Source organism: Acipenser ruthenus, chromosome 2, assembly GCF_902713425.1.
Source record: "Acipenser ruthenus chromosome 2, fAciRut3.2 maternal haplotype, whole genome shotgun sequence".
In the NCBI taxonomy this organism is placed as follows: domain Eukaryota; kingdom Metazoa; phylum Chordata; class Actinopteri; order Acipenseriformes; family Acipenseridae; genus Acipenser; species Acipenser ruthenus.
The window spans coordinates 111,184,730-111,210,010 of record NC_081190.1 but is presented as its reverse complement, the minus strand read 5'-3'; the positions used below and the strand labels follow the sequence as shown (position 1 = coordinate 111,210,010).

The 25,281-nt window shown below is 39.9% G+C and overlaps 1 protein-coding gene across 8 annotated transcripts in view; it reads right to left on the bottom strand.

Moving 5' to 3' along the window:
- LOC117409505 (amyloid beta precursor protein binding family B member 2-like) overlaps positions 1 to 25,281 on the bottom strand; it is a 126,086-nt gene that overhangs the window by 24,126 nt on the left and 76,679 nt on the right. For all 8 annotated transcript variants that reach the window (XM_059006459.1, XM_034911058.2, XM_034015667.3 and 5 more), the window contains 2 exons: positions 14,581 to 14,727; positions 11,498 to 11,625 (listed from right to left, as the gene is read on the bottom strand). In XM_059006459.1, coding sequence (XP_058862442.1) covers positions 11,498 to 11,625; positions 14,581 to 14,727 — 275 coding nt within the window. The remainder of the gene's footprint in view (positions 1 to 11,497; positions 11,626 to 14,580; positions 14,728 to 25,281) is intronic.

Genomic DNA, 25,281 nt, shown 5'->3' with positions numbered 1-25,281 from the left:
TCCCTTTCCAGATGCATCCTTAAATCTTCACGCTGTGTGAATAGCTTCCCACTGACAGCCACTCCAGTCGAGTTGCCATAAAACCTACACTTACTGCCAACTTTTGTCCTCCTGTGCAGCTGCCTGTGCAAGCTCACAACATGGGGTCTGGAGGGAGAAACCACTAATCCTGGCTCTGGTGGTTCTGACAGCCTACATAGGATCTCAAAAGTGAAAAAAAAAAATAAAAAAAAATTCCATGTTCTACATCTGAGAAGAACTTCAGAACTATACAGTCTACACTTTAAATCAACCGACAAAGAAACAGAAAAAAAAGAGTAAAAGAGAGAGCAGTAGGTACTTACTGTGAAACAGACAACCATCCCTACGTTAGCATAGCGATGATCTCTGGGTCATTAACTGCATCACTTGAGGATGTATTTCACTGTCTCTGTAAAAAGACATCCCTCCCCTATTCAATCACCCTCTCCCCAAGGAAATTACACTCCAGCCTCCTTTAAAAAAAATAGTATCTGCTCTTCAAAGTGAAAGGCTGTACTACAGACTTCCCTTTACACTTCCTCTTACCCCCTTTTATCACTGCAGTGAGGGAGAGAGAGAGAGAGAGAGAGAGAGAGAGAGGGAGAGAGAGAGAGGAGAGAGAGAAGCAGGAGGGAGGGAGGGAGGGAGGGAGAACTGAATGCATGCAGAGCACGTCAGCTGCCTTCACAACCACACTCAGACTGGTCCCTGCTCTCCCTCAGGCATCGGTATGCATCAGATGATGCAAAGTGCTCCTGATATAGCCATGTACCTCAGCGACCTGTGGTGAAGCCCCCCAGAGAGGAAGGCAACTCATTCATTTTGTATCAAGTGAATTCTGAATGCAGCCACTGCTGCTGCAGCAGATTTACACCCCCATACACGTCTACTAACCCCCCCCCCTCCTTTTTCAATGCTTGATAAACCAAACATATGCAGATGTGGGTGATATTTCCATCCTTCTGCCATGCAGATTAAATATAAAATCAGGGATTTGAAACGGAGCCAGAATCGAAACGATAAGCGAAAAAAACACGAAATTCTCATGGAACAGAAATAAAAAATGAAACTAATTTAATTTATTACGTTCTGGAAAGAAAATGATATTAAAGATTTAGTTTATCGGTTAATAACGCCCCCCCCCCCCCCATTACCTTTCAGTCTGTTCTCTTTGTCGCTTTCCATTGTTTTCAAACATACAATACTTTGAGAAATGCGCCCTTCCCATGGTCTTAGTGATCAATGACAATTACATGATCTAGTATTCGCTCAAAATAAACAGGTATTGTTATTAACTTATTAAGTTATGTACACAGAAAACGCGCTGTAAAACTATGTGTGGCAAGTGAAGTGCTTTGCTAACCAGTCGTTTGCTAGTTATAATCCTGGATATTAAGAGTTAAGATGTTTTGCTGTCGACTTCAGAAAACAGCAATACTTATTGTACTGTATAACTAATTTATTTAATTGTATTCTCTATCGTTTAACGATTCATGATTTAATTGTTCAGTGTTTCATTTTCATTGTTATATCCAAAAGTAGTATGTAGAAAGGTTGCACGTGTGTACATGTTACATTTGTTGTATGTCTTACTGTGAAATGTGCATACCGATGATAACAATGTGCTTAATAATAAAGACTGTTCATACGGAATTTATTACATTGAGAGGATTTTATTCTGCATATCTTCTGTTTAAAACAGAGAAGCTATGCAATAAAATATGTAGGTTATGTTAATATAGAATGCTTTGAAGAGATGTTTGTCACAAAAATGTTTTTTGCTATTACCTTTCAAATATACGGCAGATGTTAGAGCTCTAGAAATTTTTTTTTTTTTAAATTTTATATACCGGTAGTCAAAAACACCACAAAGTTGAAAGGTGGAACAGAACAGAGAAAATAAAAGAAAGTGGCACATGGAGCCATGATTTCGATTAGCTGCAGAGTTTATCTCAGACAAATGTATTATGTTGAATGTAAGGACGCTAACCCACCGAGATTGCTGGAAATGTCGCCGTTTTTAATTGTTTAAAAGGCAAAATAAAGTTGCAATGGAGAAATAGATAAAAAAAAAGCGGACTGCTGTCTTATTTTAAGGCTGCAACATAGGCATTGTTGTTTGTACAGACAGGAAGTGCGTGCATTTATTAATACAGATGGATAACTTGTCACGCCGTTTTCCATTTGAGTGCCGAGTTATCTGGAGTTTACTGTATTTCGTGCTTTTTGTTTAATTCTAGAAAATAAAAACCCATGAAAAACCAATAAAATAGCCTACTTGACTAGAAAAAAAACTGAACCGGTATTAACCGGCATTTCATTTAGTTTGATCCGGAACGAAACGAAATCAGCTGTTCGGAACTTTCGGAACCGGAGCTAAAAATTCCAGTTCCGTGCAGAAGCCGAACCGGAACGGAAAAAAATGTGGTTTGAATCTCTGCATGTAATCATTCTTTTTTATTGTATTTATTTTGAAGCACATTAAGAGCTCTTGGTCTGTCTCGGCTGTGAGTATGTCCAACTTTAAATCGAGCCTGGGACAGCGTTGGTTTAGAAGGAGCTGGTTCATCTGAGAAAGAGATGCTCAGGCTTGGATTAAAGCGGTCTTTCATCATTGCTTTCTGGGAGCAGATTAATTGCATTGTTATCTCAAATGAGATTGAGCTAGTTTGCAGGATTAGTAATGGGACAGAAAGTCTCTCACCTCAGGGTTGTCAAAAAACAAGCTCATGTTGGTGGGACGCTATCCAACAAAAATGACTTGAAGCATCTGGGTAAGCGTTACTGTGTTTTTTCCAGGATTGAGAAGGGCAGCGTAGGATTTACTGGGAGTTTAAAGGGGCAAAACCCCAGTGTGGGAGCAGCCCATGGGGCCTTATGAGCTCAATACGAGGTAAATTATTCCACTCACAATAACACACGCTGGGGTCACTGAAGTATACATGGTTATACTAGGAGCTCTTTGCACTAAAGAATACACATGAACATGCAGATGATCAAAAAAAGCTGAACACATTGCACGTACAGTAAAGAGTTTATGGAGGATAACATTCTCTTTTTAGTACTAAGTTTAAGAGTTAAAAAGAAAATAAAACATCTGAGTTGTCCATGGTGCTGAAAAATGTTATAAGCATTCAGCACAGACAATGACCTTTCTATAATGAGACCTGTGAGCTTCACTGTTTCTCCCAAGAGAGGGCATTCCAGCCAGTTATAAAACCACCGCCAGGGAAGCACTTGTACAACATGGCATGTAACTGTGGCTCAGATGAATCCCTGGCTTCACAGCCTGATTGGCAGCAATCTTGCACTAGTTTACCTAAGGTAACACTAGCCAGTGCTGATCAGGGTTAAACCAACTTATTTTTGTAATGTTTTAAAAATCAGAAACTCTAGGCAGTTAAAGGACTGTTTGGTGATGGACTCCGGTTTATGACTGTTTCTATGACACATTGCAGTAATATTATCATACATTATTATTCATTATTTACTATTAAAAAGAAGCAAGAACCAGGATTTTTTCCCCTACTATTTCTCGTCACAAATCAAATACAAAACAGAAGTGCTTGAGTCTAGCAATACGTTTGAATTTTCCGTGTTCTGGGTATCTAGCTATGTGAGGCTCTATATAAAAGCACCAGGGTTATTAATCGAATACTTCATATTTAATTGAGGCTTCAAAAATTAAAATCATAGCGATGACTAATCAATTAAAATCGAGTATATAATCCCATCTCTAATGCCTTGCTATAATACAAAAGCATACTCCTGAAAAGCAGAGGAAGCATTCAAATGAAGACATTTTCAAATGGATCTATTCTCCACCACTGGGTATCGCTTATTAAGCAATTAAGACATGTAAAAGCTCCGGATTACCATACCTAATAGGCGATTGTTATGAAAACAAAGGGAAGTGATTTACAGACAATGTAGTCTTTTCCCCTTGAAGCGCAAAGACCAAAAAAAAAAGCAGCAGCAGCAAGAAGCAGTTCTGTTATGCATTCCGTGTGCAAAGACGGAATACAGGAGCTTGCGTTCTGCATGTGGAATACACAAACACACAGCAACCATAGTTCAGAATGTCGCTGCCAGGATCCTTACCAGATGTAAAAAACGTGATCACATCACCCCGTCTTGCCCAGCTGCGCTGGCTGCCTGTAAAGTTCAGGATTATTTTCAAAACTCTCCTGCTCACCTACAAGGCCCTTCATCACACAGGTCCCGAGTACCTCCTCAACCTGCTGACCCGCTATGTCCCTGCCTGTGAGCTGAGGTCCTCCGGCCTGCTTGTTATCCCCAAGCAAAAGTGCACCACACTTGGAGAACGCTCGTTTAGCTTCATGGCTCTGACTCTTTGGAACTCTCTCCCAGCTTTGGTGCGTGATGCTCCTACTGACGCTCGCTTTAAATCAACTCTCAAGACCCACCTGTTCTATCTTGCTTTCCATGCTCTAAGCCTGATATCTTCTATTAGCTGCTGTGTTGCTGCTACTATTTCATGCATTATGCACTCTCCACTGTATTTAATGTACTATTTCATGTATTATGCTACTATCATGTATTATGCCCTTTCCACTGCATTTAATGTATTATGCATCGTTTTTTACTGTATATCATGTATTATGCATTTCTTTGTATTCAAAGTATTATGGATTTCTTGTGTTACTGCGTCTTGTAAAGCGCTTTGTGATGGTGGTACACTATGAAAGGTGCTATATAAAATAAACACTGATTGATTGATAGAAGCTTTAAAGGCAACAGGGGGCTGGTGTGATATATTCAACTGCTGTGTTGGCATTAAAGATTTATTGCACACAGTTTATTAAACCAGGACAAAGTCCTTTTATTTATTTATTTTTTTAAACTATTTTTTTTAAGGGTGCCTTTATCTTTGACTTGGTTTTCTTACACCTACTTCTATTAGGCTTGTCTGTTCAAAGTTTGTCAGTGTCATCATTCCATGTCTGTCTATGCAGAGGTGTGGGTGTGCAATTAGCTCAGTTGTTCGAGCTCTGGACTGTCACAATCCAGACTGGGACTACCTCTAACCCCTCCCCCATCTCCCAGTCAAAGCAGCTGTAGCCTGGTGTCCTTTAGCACAACCACAGACTGGCTGAGTTTGCACATTGCACGCCACTTTTAACAGCTAGAGGGCTGACTGTTGCTAGTGAAATCCTTACAATTCAGCTTATTAACAAAAGTGAATTATCGGATTTGTGCAAATGATAGCACAACTGGCAATGCAACTGCTAGATACTTTGTTATAGGCAAATGAAATGAAAGGGACTGGATAACAGCAGACTGCATGAAGAGAATAATACAGCTCTCCCCAGAAGGAAGCACATGCCTGGAAGAAAGCTTGCAGGCATTTCATAGGATTAAACTTTCATCAGTAGATCTCTTCATTTCAAGAATGTTTTTATTAAAATGTGCCTCAAAAAAAGATATAAATATATAAAGATATAAAGCATAAATGACTACTACAGAAATGCTTGCGCATGTTCCAGTAATGGCTTTTGTATCTACCGTAGCTCTGAAACTGGGGTGAAAACCATCAGTCATTCTCTTACATAGATTTTCCATTACTTCTAGACAGCAAACTTCAATTTTTAAGACTAAATAATAGAGCCCGACATCAACAATTCTGCTGGAATCAATATGATGTGCATCTGTCACAGAAGCCAACAGAATTTTCTCTACATGTTGGAAACGTCTCATATTCTGAGGGCAATTAAATGTTGGAAGGATTACACTACGTTTTTGATCCCTGCACAGAATTACACTACGTTTTTGAATCCTGCACAAAATGAGTGAGTCTCCATCCTCGACCCCTTCCCCATGGTCACTGCAATCCACAAACACCACCGATGCTTTATTATTCAGTTCTACATTTAAGAAGCATTTCAAAACGTGAGGATACATTTTAAGTAGTTTTCCTATAAAAACATAGTGTGCTACAGATTTAGTTTTTTTTTCTTATTTAAACATTTAAAATTGAGAATGCTTACATTGATTAAAAAAGTGCCATGAAACGTATGCATTTCATTATTAAAATAGCAAAACAAAACATTACCTGTAAGTGTTTGTTTTCTTTACTTGTGTGGCGAATCAAACTAGTTTCTTCCTTGTGCGTGTCTCTGTATAGAGTTGTATTCGAAACAGAGTTTTGCACCTTGCTGCTTGTATGCACACAGTTTAATAAAATAACCACCTATACTTCCATTAGAAGCTCTTGCTTGTATTTATGCAACCCATGCCTGGTACTCAACCCCCCCTTTTTTTTTACACCATGGAAAAATATGACTGCAGGCGACTTCTCCCTGGCCAATCTGTTTATTTTTGTATGTATAAAAAGAGGTTACTTTGAATGTCTGCTGACCCGCGACACAATAATTATATTGTTCCGGTCTTTATTATTATTCTGAATGATTATGAGGAGGCAAGTCACCAATATCCTAGGGGGGGCTAAACTCCTCAACAATCTGCATGGTGATTTACTGAGCTATTGTGCAAGATTATATGAGGGTCCGGTGTATGTGAGTGTGGGCATTATTTTAGTTTGATATTCTGTTAACAACTGTTGTTAGCTACATTTACAGCAGTATTGAGCAGTTGTATGAAGATCAAACAGTATTTTATTCATGGTATATTTCTGTAGACCCGTAGGCTAATTTTTGTTGCAGTAATGTCACCCCATGTGGTTTGCCAAGTGTGTCAAATTTGGTGGTGGTGTAGCAATACGGTCAATTAAGCAGAGACCACTGTATTTGAGTGCAGGTCTACAGAGGTGAAAGGTCAGTACGTTGTCCAATTGCACCATTTCAAAAAAGACATGTACACAATGGAAGCAAACTATTCATATGTCTGCTCAGAAATTAAAAGGAACAGGCCTGGCTGATAATCACACCCACACACAATAATTACTTTGAATCAGCTGCTGTGAATAAGTCATTGTTGTCCGAGTGCTAAATATAAAGAAAAATAAAAATCAGAACTCCAATAACTAATGCTCTGATGTGCACTATTGTGATGACATCACTGCAGCAAAAATCAGCCCACGGGTCTACAGAAATAAGAACACACATTTCTGATCTCTCTTTTCAACTGTGATTGTTATTTGCCATCCCTTAACGAAACGGAAGTCTCATTTAGCAGCTTAATAGGGATGCTGTACCTTGAAGGTAGAAGTTATTTAGCAGATTCCATAGCATCAGCCTTGTTTGAAGAGCCGACAGGTATATCTGCTCTCTGCCATCAAACAGGCCTGCATCACCCCATCTTAAAAAAAACCCTCCCTTGATCACTCACCCCTCCAGAACTACCATCCTGTCTCCCTTCTTCCTTTCCTCTCTAAAACCCTCGAGCGAGCGGTACATCGACAGCTCCCTGCTTTCCTGTCAACATTCTCTGCTCGACCCCCTCCGATCTGGTTTTTGCCCGGCACACTCCACTGAAACTGCTCTTCTCTCCATCACTAACTCTCTACCCGTGCCGCCTCCCTCTCCTCTGTCCTAATTCTCCTCAGCCTCTCTGCTGCCTTTGACACAGTCGACCACTCTATTCTCCTGTCCTCCATTGCTGACCTGGGACTCTCCGGCACTGCTCTTGCCTGGTTCTCCTCCTACCTCTACGATCACACATACCGGGTGTCCTGGCGTGGCTCAACCTCTGCCTCTTGCTCTTTTTCGACAGGTGTCCCTCAAGGCTCAGTCCTGGGACGCCTCCTGTTTTCTCTCTACACCCACTCCCTGGGTACCCTCATCTCCTCTCATGGCTTCTCATATAATTTCTATGCTGATAATGCCCAGATCTTCCTCTGCTTTCCCCCCCTCTGACTCCGACATTTCCTCCCGCATCTCTACCTGCCTCAGCCATCTCCTCCTGGATGCACTCGCATCATCTTAATCTCAACCTCTCCAAATCAGACCTTTTCTCCCCCCTTCCTCCTCCACCGCAGATCTGTCTATCTCTGTTCCTCATGAATCCACCACCCTCCCTCCTCATCCACCAAGAACCTTGGTGGTAGCCTTGAGGAGAAAAGCAGAAGCGAGTACCTCCTTTAATTAAATTAGAAAAGTGTTCACAGTGAAAGTTCTTCTCAGAAAAGCAGTGACTTTAATTGGGAAGAAGTTTGTAAGCCAAAAACACGGAGCCTCTTAGGTATAGCAAAGAAAAAGCAACCTTTGCACAGGATTACATTTGAAACTAAAAAAAGTGTTGCATCTATTTAAGTTTTATTGTAAAAGAAAAACTGTAAAGGAAGAAAACGAGCATATAACTTAATTGGCTTAAGAGTGTGTTCACAGTCAAGTTTCTTATTTAGAAAAAGAGGTAAGCTTGATTTGGACGCAGTCTTTAAGCTAAGCACACGTATTCTAATCTAATTGAAACAGAACATAAGTGTTAAGGTTTTGCTGTGATAGAGAACAGAAGTATTTATTAAGGGAAACTGTTGATGTTTAAAAGTGAAAGAACCAGTACAAGCTGTGACCTAATTTAAGAACCTTGGAAGATACAAGTCTGTATTAAGTACACAGTGGACATACTGAAAAAGGCCTCTCGACTTTTGCCTGCATGAGTGAGGCAGCATTGGACTTTCGGAGAAAAGGGAATTTTAGCATCCAGAGTGGGATTTTGATGGTTAGGTGCTATCTTTGGCTCAAGGTTGGCGTATATAATATTTTTAGGTGTATAATATTTTATATTAACTAATGGAAGGTACTTTATGGTACAAGAAAACAAAATTACCTCATTCCTTTATCCATAAAATGAGAGCTTAATTGTAAAATTAGGATGCAAGCTCATCTTATCGGTAGAGATACCGATCTGAGCAGTCTTATCTGTAGAGATACCGGTCTGAGCAGTTTCTCAAAACCGGTCAAGGCATGACTTAATGCAATGCATTTGGGTAAGTGCTTGCTGTTCAGTTTTCTATTAAAAAAAACAAAACTCTGGCTAGCAAGCAGGGCCCCTCGAATTCTTCTCTACAGGTTGTCTGAAAACTGCTGAAGCAGGGGATTTTTTTGGTAGAGAGAGAAGCCAAGTTTAAAAAAATTGTAAAGTTGAATAATAATAATAATAATAATAATAATAATAATAATAATAATAATAATAATAATAATAATAATAATAATAAATCTCTTTCTGATGAGATTTTTACATTTAAACATGTTCATTACAGCCTGGACTTAAATGAAAACAACTGGACATGTGACTGTAAGACTCAGTGGTTTTAAACAAAGGCTCACGGCACATTTCTGAAAGTCTTTGTCCAGTGTCATTTTGTTGAAGCACATTTACACATGAAATAAAGCCAGCCTGTTGAACACAATTTACAGTATTCTTTATTTTGCTCTTACTTTATAACTGCTCTTATCTGTAATGTGATATTCTATAATGGGATATTTTGTAATAGGATACTTTATAATGTGATATTTTGTAACAACTGTAAGTCAACCTGGATAAGTGCATCTGCTAAGAAATAAGTAATAACAACAACAACATTTAATTAAATACTCTTTGACTTTCATACAACTGCTAAATACTGCTTTAAATGTAGCCAACAACAGTTAACATAATATCAAACTAAAATAATGCCCCCACACACACACATACACCCGACCCTCATTTAATCTGGCACAAGAGCTCATTTTGGACTTCCTATTGATTTTGTTAAGTAAATCACCATGCTGATTATCGAGGAGTTTAGCTTTTTTGTTGGAAGTATTTCAGTTGATCTGCATTTAAAACACAGTTGTAATACAGTACACACACTAAGAACAGGTCCCTCAAACTCCAATAAATAGGGATGGGACACCCTAGAAAAACAGGATTGTACTTCTAAGCTGATCATTCAAATGAACAGTGCATTATCATTCCTGACTGACTTCACAGCCCATTTCCCTCCACCAATGAACTCGCCTTTTGAAAGGACAACTTTTTGTCCGCTCTAGTGCACGGATAGTGTATTTAGTTGTTTATTTTCTTTTTTTTAAATCGCTCCTCCTGCAGTGATTTAGAGGACAGATCTCAGACCCCAGTGCACTAGGGTGGACATTTTGAAAAGAGCTTTGAAATAGACTTTAAAAGTTATAAATGTAAAAAGTTGTCAGAATGTTAACAATTACAGGTACGTTATTTAAACAGTTGTAGCAGCACGTGGGGATGTATAATTCTATTATTTTTCAGAACCCCGCTACTTACTCTTCAAATTACAAGCAATGCTGACAATGTTATTTTTATTTCTCTCCCCCATGGCCAGTTGTCTGGCGCAGTGGTTTGCAGTTGTTATATGAACAAGAAAATGAGTGACTGACTCTGGTTGATATTTATGCAATAGATGGATCTGGAGGGTAAACACTTTGAGAAGAGGCATGGAATTATCAGCAAGTGTAAAGACATGAAATAAATGCATTGGCTGATTTAATCAGGCACTTTCCACTTCCAAGGCTGGGACTGGGCTGATGATAAAGGCCCGGGAGCACTTCAGGATTTATTATTGAGACCTGCTACTGTAATAGGGGTCCTTCCAGACATACCCCTTTTTTCAATTCAATTTCTTATCCTTTAAAACTTCAATTCTGGGACAAAATGGTTGATGCAGTTTTTTATTACATTTTTCTTATCTCATTACTGATATTTGCTCACACAAATGCATAGAAGATAGAAATAATCAACAAGTTATAGCACAAAAAATGTCCTCGAACCCACAAATGCTTCTGCAACATTTCTAGATAAGAGCCTTTCATGTTAAATTCTGTATACCATCACCACATGTACAGAACTGTCACCCCATGTTCCCTCTTTGAAAATGCCAACAAACCAACTGCGCCAAATGAGCTGGAAGTAGTATATAACCAGATGTCTTTTCATCCCCTGATAACATGCAGGCACTCAACCTTTCAAATAACATCAACTTATAAATATCTAAAACATTTAGGAAAGGTCAATGCAACATGTAAAGCTGCTCTTAGCAAAGTCCTTACCCTTTCAAAAAAAATACTGCCAAGTATGCGAGGACAACTGAACAACAGTGACCCCTGCTGGGGAGAGATAGGACTTGCAGCAGCAAATCTGACCACACCACCATTTTATAAATCGATTCATTCATATCTGGGAAATCCTTATATAGAAACATATTTGATCAATATCCTTAAAATTAAGCAGTCGCAGTCTGAAAGTATACATCAGAAATCCTTAAGAAAGACAATTTCTAGTGTGTCTATCACAAACCGACTCCTCAGCTATGCACATTAGTCTGCAAAACACAAAACGTGGTTTCAAGAAAATTACAAAAAGCTAGTACTGTTATGTTGTTACCCTATTATTTATGCACAGAAATGCAATGTAACTGATATAAACCTCCTGTTCATAGTTGGGAAGGTTCTGTAAAAAATAAAACTTTCATCACATAGGGTGACAACTGTGGGATGGTAACCACTTTCTAAAGAGTGGACGGAAATGGACCTTTTCTTACCTCCCATTGTCCCGGCCAACTCCCCACACTCGGATGCTCACAATGGGCTGAGAATGAAGAATGGAGCGATCCATGGGGTCAACCAGGTTCAGCATATTGTTCTCCAAGATCAGATACATATCCTTGCCCTATCAAATCAAAACAGAACAGTGGCATGAACAAAACAAGTGGCCTAGGTCCTACTATTAATAAAACCAACGTCTTGCACATTACCATCCGCCTCCTCTGACCAGCCATTAAACCCCAGAGAAGAAGACTGTTTTTTACTACCATTGCAGAGGCATGATAAATAAACAGCACCCACCTGTCTTATTCAACAGGTCAATTAAGGTTTTACTGCATATCCTGTAGATATTGTATATAGAACCTTTATGGAGATTCCTTTGCTATCTGTGCATACATTTAAAATGATGTCACGATACACATTTTAATTCTGTAGTATTGCTTTTTGAGGTATTGTCCTACTAGAATGCAAACATTTTAATTGTAAACGATACCTTATACTTCCACACTGTGGCATTTTTTCCATTGCTTTCCATATTACATTTGGATTTGTTTTATGCATCATACTTTCATTTTGATAGCCAGTAGTCCCCTTGGATGCATCAAGGAAATGTATTCTACTTATTAAAGTTATTAAAGCACAGGCTGGTGATCCGTACATTCCTCACAAATGTTCATACACTCCTGGGCTTTGTTTATCCTGTCGCGTTGTGCTCACTAGATCATGTTAATTCCAGCTCTCTCATGCATTATTCAGGTGGTGTGATTATTTAAGGAACATATGAATAACCTGCTGTAAACAAAAAAGGCTTGCCATGGAAATTGTGGTCTATCCAGGTCACAAATCAAACTAAAAGCAAACAATTCGGAAGCCTGTTTAATTGCTAGGCCACTAGCCAAGCGCATAGTATTATTTGCTAATCACCAACTTGTGTGTAACAGTAGATCATATACCGTACCAATATGTCCCTCCCCTTTTATTAAATCCTCAGACACACGCTTCTAGAACTTCACAAGATGGTTGTACTATTCAGGCAGCAGAAACAAAAGGTTAACACTAGAAGGACTGGTGATATACTCATACCTAGAAGCCCCGCAGCAGTCTTTCTGACGGCTGTATTCAAAACACAGTAAATAGTATAACGAAAGGAGAAACAGTCGGATGTAGTTTTTTTTTTAATTGTTTTTTTATCGAGTACGTCACAAACTGTCGCTAGTCATGATAAGAATATACTGTCTGCTTTTGCTCCTTTTGTGGAGACGAAATAAAATAAATAAAACAAAGAAATAGTCTGGATAGACCACAGACTAAAAAAAATGACATTTAACAGTGAATGTGTGATCTGGTTTAACATGTAAATCATTCAAAAATAATACATCTACACATTTCTTTGTAAATAACTGAGAATTTTTTTTATTGATTTTCAGTTTTAATAAAATCTTCAGTTAAGTGTGTGAATGTGATTATTATTGGTCAACATTATTAAAACAAAGAAGTATTATTTTACAGAAATACAAAAACCAGTGTGTGGCGCTCCCCGTCACTTTGACCGAAATTAAGGTGAAATAAAGAGATAGACATCCCATCAATTTCCAATTGTTCTGTTATTTCTTACCATATGGCGTCTTTCTTTGTATTGTCTTTATAACCACTGACACTGGCATCATAAAGAACATTATGTTTTCACTTTAATAATTAAATTCTCATTGGTGTCCATTTCTCTTTTATTTCTGGTAATTTCTGCGTGAATGAGACAGTGACAGTCTGACAGCCTCTCCTTCGACTCTGTTCGAGTAATGACGTGTTGTGTACAGAAACATAGAAGGCTCGCGCAGACAAACCGTCAGTTTGAGACAACAAGGCAATTCTATCTTTGGAGTAAGGGGGGAGATTGCATAGCAGCTACAGGAACATAGAACGGTAATATACATCTCTTCATGGTGACCCCCCACCTGGATTTACCGCTGCATCATGTATAAAGGGTTTCACAGCCTCACAAACAATAACAAACTTATGCACAAACGTGAGAATCCATTGCACGGCCGTAAGACTCTCAAAATTGTGAAAAACCGTGAGTTTCACGGGTAAACCTTGAGACTTGAGATCCATGCCCAGAGGCCTAGGACACAATGTAAGACAACCGTTGTGTACAAATATCTTAACAGTGAAGCTTTAGTGGGGCCGTTTAGAAGGATTAAAAAAAAAAATCACAGCAAAAAAGTGTTTTTAAGTGTGTCAAATAGGCAGTTATGACTGCATGTATGCTAATTTTAGAACATTGCATGTGGTCTTACACAGGGTTAAGTTATCAATGCATGCCTTCCTTTCAAGTTGTCTGTCACTGCTTCACTTCCTAGTTCATTTCAGTATCTTCAGGGCGACGGTGATGATGGCACGTTACTGACTGTGAAGCATGTCAACCATTAGGAGAAGCAATTGGTTGTCAGGAAAAGGGGTGTAGTGGGAGCAATTTTACTGTGCAAGGCTACCTGAAAGAAAGGTTAACCTATTATAGTACCAGATATCATGTTTACAACTGAACATTTAAGACCTCCAGTATACAGGGAATCAAACTGAAACCCAGGTAAAAAATATATATTGTGTTAGTGCCAACCACTTTAAATAGTAATGTGTTTCACAAAAAGGGTCAAAAACAGCTTGAGGAAATGTTGGCAAAGGGGCAATTGAAGTGCTTGTCAAACACACAGTTTAACAAGAGTATCTCCACAAGAGGCTGTTGACCAGAAGGACTATGTAATTTCCATATTGCCAGTTCTGGGTCTTGCCAAGACTGAAGAGGAGCTCTGGAATTATTCCAGTGTTCACTGGACAGGCTCCAAGCTTTTTACTAGGAAACTGAATGAGTGAAAATGAAGTGTGCATACAGTACATATACAAGACCATTCCATTAAGTCTGAAACAAGTTCAAAGTTAACACTTAGAAATGTACAAGCACATGAGCTACCGTGAGATAAAAACATGAAATAAATCCCAGCTTTACACCTGTGCTGTGGGTGGATGCTCATACATGGCGTTTTTAATTCCTGGAATCCATGTTTAAATTGATGGAATTCCTCACCTCTCCCCATATCCCGACGGTGTCTCGGATGTCGTTCTTGCAGTAGGAGAGCTGACGGATGCAGTTGTTAACAGCAACACTGCTCTTCCCTGGAGCCAGGTCCTGCTCCGCCATTTCCACCCAGCCCAGAGAGCGCACTGCAAAGCACTGCAAATAAAAGGGAATCTGTGTGTGTGTAGATACAGTATAATACAGTACTCCACTGAATCCAGTTAAACGTTGCTGTACTCAAGAGAGGTACTCTGCATTAGTAATATTACACAAACTCAGGTAATGGAGCCAGCATTTCCAGTGCCATCTAGCTATACATGGCCTTTTAAAAAAGTTTAAACATAAGCATTTCTTTTCATCTGTATGTTATATAAATGATAAATATCTGTCAGACAGGAGTGTGAGAGAACGAGGACAGGGTCCACTGTAGGGAATACCAACAATTGTAAATATGAGTGGGATCTATTAAATATGCATGAGATGGAGTCCTAATGCATTTACTTCTAGAGAAGACCTTTGATAATCCATTTGCAGTCAACGCCCCCCCCCTCCCCCCCCCGATGAGACATTCAACATTTCTTCATGCATTTTATTCAGAGAAAGACATACAGCACATGACAGATTTTGCATTTATTTATTTATCCCCTAATTACCAACCAGATTCTATATCAAGCTTTTCAGACTTACTCCTGGTCTATTACCTAGAAATATCAAATCGGTAGCTATTTGGTTTTAAATGGGCAGCAATAATACTGAAGGTAACAGAGGTAAAGTGTAAAGAACAGTAATGCTTTCAGCCTTTGGGCATCATCAGTAACTTCAGAACCTCCAGGCAATAGTGCTTTGATACAACCCTCAAATGCATTGCAGTGCCTGTGTTACGTAGAATTCAGTGCCTCATGCTAATTTCCCCTGCGTATTGTACTGCATGCAATCAGGTGGTCTGGCGATTCGTCTTCCACACTTTCGCCAAGGTTTGTTTAAGCCGAACTCCCGAAGTGACCACTTTTTTCTAAGGTTAAGGCCCTGGGCCCAACCCCCCCCAAAAAAACAACAACAAAGGAAAAACGCACAGCGCTGCTGCAGCACAACCTAAAGAAACAAACCCCACTGAAAATAAATATATCAGCGCAAAATCGGAAATCGGTCAAAAACATATTTTTCATTTTCTTTCCCCCCAACAAAACCTACTCTAATGTTATTTTAAGATGAAAGTGAACAAGACAGTAATCAATCAAGTAACAGTATATCCAAACATTTTAATAAATCAGTTGTGTAACAAGATCAATCAATTTGATTAATCATAGGCATCAATTGGATTTTTAAACAAATGTTATCAAGTACAGAAGTTAGTATGAAAACGTTTCTATAAAAAAACACACACGTCTGCATCTCAAAACTTAGGCCACAGTCAGTACAAATGCATTTGTAAACTTACAACTCATAAGGGAAAACATCATTCTATGAATATACTTAACAAATTAATATCCCAAAACGCATGTAACTGTTTTAAATACTGAATGTTTAACAACCGTTAGTTAAGATGTGATTTCGTGAGGCAGACAGACTCAGACATGCTCAGCTTGTTCGGTGTAAATGGAACAGGTTTTAGCCTTTTCGCAAAATCATTGATTTCCATTTCTGTTCTATGGATGACAGCGATTTGGGGATGCTGTTTGTGCATTGTGGTGATTTTTTTTTTTAGACAATATTTATATGAGTCTAATATCAGTATTTATATCATATGTAATAAACTATAATATATGGGTCAAATATATAAAAAAATCAAATCTAGCTATGCAGTATACAGACCATAATAAATCGTTCATTGTATTTTGCCAGTAATTGTGTACAGTTATAATATCCCTAAATACAGTGAATTAGCAGTACAGCTATGGCCAAAAGTTTTGCATCTCCCTATATAATTAAATCATTTAGCTTCAGAGTCGAACAAAGCCTGTGGAATAATGCTATGTTAACATATTGAATTGCATACCATTTTGTAGTTTTTCATACTTAATGAAAAACTGACAACAATTTCAAAATGTGACATTTTGAAATCTAACATGAAATACTATACTACTATTATGTCTTCTGGAAGAGTTTTGCAATATCGTTCTGTAGTTTCTTTGATTACATGATGTTAAATAAAACATCTAAATGTCTCAATCAAAAAAAAAAAAAAAAAAAAAAAAAAAAGTAGGGGATGCAAAACCTTGGAACTACCTGGAACTCCTCGACTGAACAAGCACAACACGTTCCACGACAGGAAGGTGGAACGGTTTCGCCAAATCAGATCGTCTAGTTCTGTTCGGGCTCTCGAAATTACGCCTTTGCTCCTAGCAGAGCAAACATGACCTGAACACTGACCTATTAGCCAGATAGACAATCTGTCAGCTGTGACTTGCAAATTTGATTGACAGTCCGCCAATACTACCTTGCTAGGTTTTTTTTCTCTTCTAATCCCAGTAAAGTAGTCTAGTCTAGTCATTAAAGTTGGCTCCGCCAAAGGCTGGGCCTGGGTGCAGTTGCATCCCTTTTCTGTACGTGGGACTGCAGTGCAGTGCCTCCCTGATCCCTGTACGATGACTTCATTTCATACAGTGCTTGCTGGCTAGCTCAATGTGGGGGTGTCAGGGCTCTCAGCAGGTGGTGGTCTGCAAACAAGCCGCCTCTCTCCTTTAATACGCTCACTGAAGAATAGGAAAAGCAATAGTAATGCGAAGCGATTGATAGACAATGTGTTTTGATGTTCATAATACTGCAAGCAGACCCTTCCAAAATGCAGAGCTGCTGTCTGAAAAGTTCTGGGATCAAAGTGTAAAAATCAGTGCACTTCCAATGCCACATTAATAGGTGCATGCCTTGCATTTAAAAGCAACAATACTGTGATAACATACACGTCGTATCCCTGTGATAGTATATGTTATTGCACAGTCCACTCATACTCTTCTACAGATCTCCAGAAATAAAACATCAAAATTCAGATAACTTTCCTCACCAAGCTAAGCACCACTGCCTGTCATTTGCAATCTAGTAGTACCATAACTACTATTTGCATCTAAGATTTGTATATGAAGAAACTAGCAAATACTGTATTTACGATTTTGTAAAAAGATACTCGTTTGGTACTAATCATACTCCGTGCTATCAAGTGCTGCCACCATGTGGTAACTATGAATAACTACACATTAAGGTTAACTGCCATCATATACAGACTTCACCGCAGCAATTCCCCACACAGCTCCAGAGATCCGAATGTTCAGTGGGCATCCTCCGATGCCATGACCGAGCCAGCTTCTTCATTTACACCCAGGAACTCCAGAACAGATGTCAACGAGCCACTGGCCTCTGGAGGACAAAGGCCAGCCCTGCCGGTGTCCGCTCTGAGCTCACTGGGCGTCTGGCCAGTAGGGTTTGCTGTAGCGCAATGAGGAGAAGAAGCAGTCCCTGCTGGTTTTACCTCCATAACTCACAGGAGTGCCAGAGCCAATGCGACGATACCTTCTGAATCCCCAGCGAAGACCGGAGACTCGGCACAGCCAGGACGTGAACCTGCGCTGTATGACTCGCTCTGCACACCCTCGGATAACTTAATATCTTTGCATTATATTAACTTTTATATGAATTAAAGCACCAGCTCATTAAAGAAACATGAAACGCATTTCTGAAGTTGTGTTTTGGAAAGGCTGTCCTGAAAGAAAGAAAGGTCTTCTGTCAACAAAACTATATATTATTTTTAAAATCAAAAGATATGACTGGAACAAATCAAATGTGATTGAGTAGAAACTTTCTGAAAGTGACCGGTATAAAATTACATTAATGTTGCACAAAATACAAATGAATCTGGAGTAAATTAACTGGATTATTAGGGTTACTTAATGATTTGAGAACTGCCATCAGGTGCCTCCCTATATTTTGTTAGTTTTGGTACCATTTTAACAAACCCACAAATCTTTGGGGAGCTGACATTTTCATTTCTGATTTGTTGCAAAAGGCTCTGAGAGAGTAACAGATATACTGTGTTAAAGTATGTACCAAGTAAAATAAACCTGTCAGTGTAACACAACTCGTAACGAGCTTGGGAACATACAGTATCCGAGTACTTAAATGAACCCCCCCCAAAGACAGTGGTTAATCGTTTTGTATGATTTTTTTATTTTTTATTATATAGTTTAATTTTACTTTCACAAACAAAAAGATGCTAATTTAATTTTGGTGTAACTATATTGATAAATCTGGGTCGTGGTGTGTCTAATAATGTTGGAATCAGAGCGTGCTATTCCAGGGGGTAGAAAAGCAAGGCTCTTATATCTTCCGCACACATGGGAAATCATTTCAGTTAAAAACACGATGATGAATGCTTCCACTGCAGAAAGGGTTAAAAAAAAAGGACTTTTTATTGACAGTGGCTGCAAGTGCCAGTGTGCGGTACTAGAAATTGAGAAAGAGGTTTCCTCCCAAGAGGTAAATACTGAAGCTAAAATAGTAAAGCCACACTTCTTTTAATATCCCAGATGTATCAAGAATTGTATTGGGTGTATTTATTTTTCACATCTTTCAATATTATTGTTGAGACGCTACAGGGTCAGGACTTTGGTCTCAGCAGATCTTTGCCAGTAAATCCTTTAACTGAACCAATCAATCTTGGATGTAACGATGCACTCAATGTCTGCCCCAGGGTTGCTAAACAACACTGGTAATGTTAAAATGGGAGAAAAAAACTTTTTTCAAAAAGAAAAAACAAAACAAAAAAAAAAAACTTATTTTTTGTACAAAATGCAGAAAAAGTTTTCTAACAGAACGTGCTCAGCACACTGCTGCATTTCTAACAGAACGTGCTCAGCACACTGCTGCATTTCTAACAGAACGTGCTCAGCACACTGCTGCATTTCTAACAGAACGTGCTCAGCGCACCTCTGCATTTCTAACAGAACGTGCTCAGCGCACCTCTGCATTTCTAACAGAACGTGCTCAGCACACCTCTGCATTTCTAACAGAACGTGCTCAGCACACCTCTGCATTTCTAACAGAACGTGCTCAGCGCACCTCTGCATTTCTAACAGAACGTGCTCAGCGCACCTCTGCATTTCTAACAGAACGTGCTCAGCGCACCTCTGCATTTCTAACAGAACGTGCTCAGCGCACCTCTGCATTTCTAACAGAACGTGCTCAGCGCACCTCTGCATTTCTAACAGAACGTGCTCAGCGCACCTCTGCATTTCTAACAGAACGTGCTCAGCGCACCTCTGCATTTCTAACAGAACGTGCTCAGCGCACCTCTGCATTTCTAACAGAACGTGCTCAGCGCACCTCTGCATTTCTAACAGAACGTGCTCAGCGCACCTCTGCATTTCTAACAGAACGTGCTCAGCGCACCTCTGCATTTCTAACAGAACGTGCTCAGCACACCTCTGCATTTCTAACAGAACGTGCTCAGCACACCTCTGCATTTCTAACAGAACGTGCTCAGCGCACCTCTGCATTTCTAACTGCATTGTAAGAATAAAATGAGTGGATAATGAAAATAACTTTATATCCAGCTGTATTGTCAAAATCAGTTTGTCTGGGTTTAACTCTAGAACAAGGTGTTTGAAGTCTGCAACAATGGAGGATAAACTTTGCAATGTCAATGTAACCTGAACCTGAACAATGATGCAACATGCAAAAATAACCAACATGAATGATGTTTAATTGCAATAACCCATCACCTCCCATGACATGGAAGCTATGACACACTGCTAGGATTGTCACTTCCTCCAATTATATGACACAGTAATGTATACTGGGTGACGGTCAAGGTTTGCATACTAGTCAAAATGACTGAAGCAAATACAGTGAAGCAGGCAGCTCTAGGGAATCTCGTTCCCATGGAACTTCAAGGAGGAAACTCAGTAAAATTATTATTATTATTTATTTCTTAGCAATTGTTCCTGCTGGCAGAAATACTGAAAAAGAGAACATATGGGGAAGTCAGGCTAAACCTTTTCACAAAAGGGTAAATATAATGAAAAAAATACTAGGTTAAGCTGCAGAAGCACATATAAAATGGGTTCAATATAGAACAGTAATTGCTCTGGGGAGCGAGGGAATTGTGTGGTATGAAACAGTATGGAAACTTTGTTTGGACCAACCCTATACATTTCAAATAATTGTTTTAAATAAGTTATACTAGAAGCCCATGTTGAAAATACAAGTTTTATGTGTGTTTCCTGATTTGTTTTTTTATTATTATTTTTTTAAACAAAGCATACATGAGTCTTTCATATCATTCTTCCACTGCAGGTAATAGCTTGCCTGTTTGAAAGTAATCATGCAACAGGTTTTGAAGGGGTAAAACTAAAACACTGGGATTGTGTCTTCACCAGTGCAGGTTTTAAAAAGGAGGAGAGTGGTTTCAACTGCTTGTGGGGAATGTAGACAAACTGGCCAACACAGGCTGCCTTCTAAATACATATAATGTGCAGATGGATACACGCTGTAGGAAAGACAACAAGGAATTGCATTTAAGTCTCAACTCATCACTCAGCCACTGCAGATAAGGAGATTAACCTGACAGGTTCTGGTAATAATTCCAATCATCATGCCAAGTGATAATGAGCAGCATTTCATTATCTCCCCTATCCCTGCAATGCTCAGTAACACACTTCAGCATCTGCCTCCTATCTTTCCTTTCCCTTTTCCAAGCACTGCAGACAGTGTTAAGAACTGGGCAGGCAGCTTCACACATAGCTCAATAGATGTAATCTTATTAATTAAGAATAGGATGTGCTTTTAAGTGTATTCATCCCTCTAAGAGGCCATGTGAAACTCAAGTAGCTATGGGTTTACACACAGCATTATACATAAGAACATAAGAAAGGTTACAAACGTAAGGAGCCAATTTGGCCCATCTTGCTCATTTGGTTGTTAGTAGCTTATTGATCCCAGAATCTCATCAAGCAGCTTCTTGAAGAATCCCAGGGTCCAGGGTGTCAGCTTCAACAATATTAGTTGGTTCCAGACTCCCACAATTCTCTATGTAAAAAAGTGCCTCCTATTTTCTGTTCTGAATGCCTTTTTATCTTATCTCCATTTGTGACCCCTGGTCCTGGTTTCTTTTTTCAGGTCGAAAAAGTCCCTTGGGTCGACATTGTCAATACCTTTTAGAATTTTGAATGCTTGAATCAGATCGCAGCATAGTCTTCTTTGTTCAAGACTGAATAGATTAAATTATTTTAGCCTGTCTGCTATGACATGCCTTTTAAACCCAGAATAATTCTGGTCGCTCTTCTTTGCACTCTTTCTAGAGCAGCAATATCCTTTGCTTACTATACCAGAATCTAAGTCATTAATGTAGATTAGGAATAGCAGATGACCTAATACTGATCCCTGTGGTACTCCACTGGTTACCTCTCTCCATTTTGAGGTTTCTCCTCTAATCAGTACTTTCTGTTTTCTACATGTTAACCACTCCCATGTGCATGCATTTCCTTGAATCCCTACTACATTCAGTTTGAGAATTAATCTTTTATGCAGGACTTTGTCAAAAGCTTTCTGGAAATCTAAATAAACCACGTCATATGCTTTGCAATTATCCATTGCAAAGCACAATCTCCCTTTCCTAAATCCATGCTGACTGTCTCCCAGGATACTGTTACTTTCTAGGTAATTTTCCATTTTGGATCTTATTATAGTTTCCATAAGTTTACATATAATAGAAGTCAGGCTTATTGGTTTGTAGTTACCTGGTTGGGTTTTGTGGATCAGTATTGTTTGTAATTCTCCAGTCTGTCGGTACAACCCCTGTCTCAAGAGACTGTTGCATGATCTTGGTTAACAGTTAAAAAAACATAACCTCCGGAAACACAGGAGAATGAGCACTGCTTCAGAGAAACATTTAGAGATACAACCCAGGAGAAAAAGAGTCTTGAATGTGCCTCAGGTTAAAGGCTATTGTTTAACTTTGTGGTGAAGTTGGGCTCTGGCATCTGTCAACTGTCAACAGTGTGCTGGGTGTGAGTGAACATAACCGGCCATTGACCCTTTACTTTTTATCGATTTGATTAATGATTCCAAAAACAGGAACCCTTTCATGAGTGACAGCCAAACCCATTTTTCTTTTTTTACAATTACTTTTATTGCACAGAAGCCCACAGCAGATAACACTAGTTCACCAACATAGCTTCATGTCAAATTTTGTATTTTATTTGCACACCCATTTATAAAAATAACTAATGCATCTATACATTATTTTAAAAATGATTTATTTTAAAGTCTAGCTTACCCACAACTGATTTGAACTACAGCATATTTCTGCAGGTGCACCTCATCAAGAGTATAAAAACCAGGCCAAGAAACTGTCTTCTATAATTGAGAAGCATATGTAGGAAAAAAAAAAAAAAATGTTTGCGCACTTTCAGAACAGTTCTGAAAAAGCTTTTTTTTTATTTTAAGGATACTGCATTATTTTTTTAAGGGTACTGCATTATTTATCCGCAGTCTCTCTTTTCAGACAGCAGGCGTACTTTAATGCTGTGTGTGGCACCGGGCCAAGTCCTGCCTGTCGCAGGCACCCAGTCTGCATCCTGTCACTGCAGCCCTCAGCAACGACTCTGCATAACAACCATACAGACAGCGACAGGCCCGTCAACCCCACTCACATTCCATCAATACGTCCCATGCTGCAGAACCACTGGACCTGCTCTGCTCTAAACAGTGATGCGTTGTGTTCTGGAGTAATTCTACAGGGTTAGAGCTTTAAAATGAAAGGAAGTATCCCTCGAACACTGCTAATTATTATTATTACATTTCTTAGCAGACACCCTTATCCAGGGCGACTTACAATTGTTATAAGATAACACACTATTTTTACATACAATTACCCATTTATACAGCAGTTTTTACTGGAGCAATCTAGGTAAAGTACCTTGCTCAAGGGTACAACAGCAGTGCCCCCCCCCCCCCCCCCCCCCGGGATTGAACCCACGACCCTCCGGTCAGGAGTCCAGAGCCCTAACCACTTCTCCACACTGCTGTCCTGATCAAATCAGATACAGGTGTGAACATGTGCACTATTGCAGTATTTGCATAGTGCGATCTGCGAAATGCAGGGGCATGCTGTACTGTACTGTGAACTGCTTTGACTAGCTACTTTGACTTGCACAGGTGATAGCAACTGCTATTACCTTCCAGCCTCTTTCCCACCTATACTCTCTGCCTTTTCTGCCTCTGTGTACTGTCTACATTGCTCCATGCCTCTGCTATCTTCTAACCGCTAGTTTGCCCACTCTATCCACTGACTTTCTCTCCTAACCCAGTCATTCTCTCCTCTCTATCGCTCTAGTCCTCCCCCATCCTCTGCTGCTTCCTCCTGCTCTCTCTCTGGTGCCCTCTGGAACTGCAACAAGGCTGACTTCATCTCTGCCTACGTCATTCATCTCTCTCCAGACTTTGTTGTCCTTACAGAAACATGGATCACCCCTGAGAACACTGCTACCCCAGCTGCTCTACCTTCTCTCTATGTCTCTCTCACTCTCCCCCGCTCCTCAGGACAAGGCGGGGGAAATGGATTCCTACTTTCTCCATCCTGAAACTGCTCTTTCCTCCATCTCTGTCAGCACCTTTGAGTTTCATGCTGTTGAATTGCATTCTCCCCATCATCTGCTTCTTATTGTTCTCTATGGCCCCCTGGTCCCCCTGCTCACTTACTTGACGAGCTTGACTTCCTCCTCCCAGTTTTCAGCAGACTTTACCACCATGACTCTTTCTTCCTCTCTCACCGCAACTCTTGACTCCTTCTGTCCTATCACCTCCCGACCTGCTTGCTCCTCCCCTACCCAATCCTGGCTATCCTCTACACTGCGATCATCCCTTAATGAGCTGTGCACTGCTGAGCGGAGATGGAAGAGATCCAAGCTACCCACTACCACTCCCTCCTCTCTGCCTCAATAGAGCTCACCTCTGCCAAACACTCTTACTATCAATCTATCATCCTGTCCCACAGACTTTTCTCCATCTTTTCCTCCCTCCTTAAACCCCCACACTCTCCCCAATCCTCATCCTTTACAGCAGATGACTTTGCCGCCTCCTTCTGCTCCAAAGTAGAGGACACTCAGAAGCTATTCTCCAGATCATCTTCTCCCCTCCCACCCCACCTGCCTCCCCCTCATTCTCAACTTTCACATCTTTATCTGACAGACCTTTGCTCTTTGCTCCTGGATTCCAGGCCAACTACTTGCACCCTGGATCCCCTTCTTACTCGCTTCTTTCAATCCATTGCCCCTGCTCTTCTTCCTTTTATCTCCTCCCTCATTAACACCTCTCTGCTCTCTGTCTCCTTTCCCTCAGCCTTCAAAACTGCTTGCGTCACCCCCATTCTTAAGAAACCTCTTGACCCTTCCGCTGACCAGAACTATCGCCTTGTCTCTCTCCTCCTGTTCCTCTCCAAAACTCTCGAGCGAGCTGTCCACCACCAGCTGGCATCCTTCCTCACCGAGCACTCTCTGCTTGACCCTCTTCAATCCGGGCTCCATCCTGCACATGCCACGGAAACCACCCTCTCTGCAATTGCCTCCCTCTCCTCTATTCTAATTCTCCTTGTCCTCTCCTCTGACTTTGACACTGTTGATCATGCTATTCTCCTGTTCTTTCTCTCTCTCTCTGCCCTGGGGATCTCAGGCACTGTTCTTGCCTGGTTTTCCTTCTATCTCTCTAATCATCCCGTCCAGG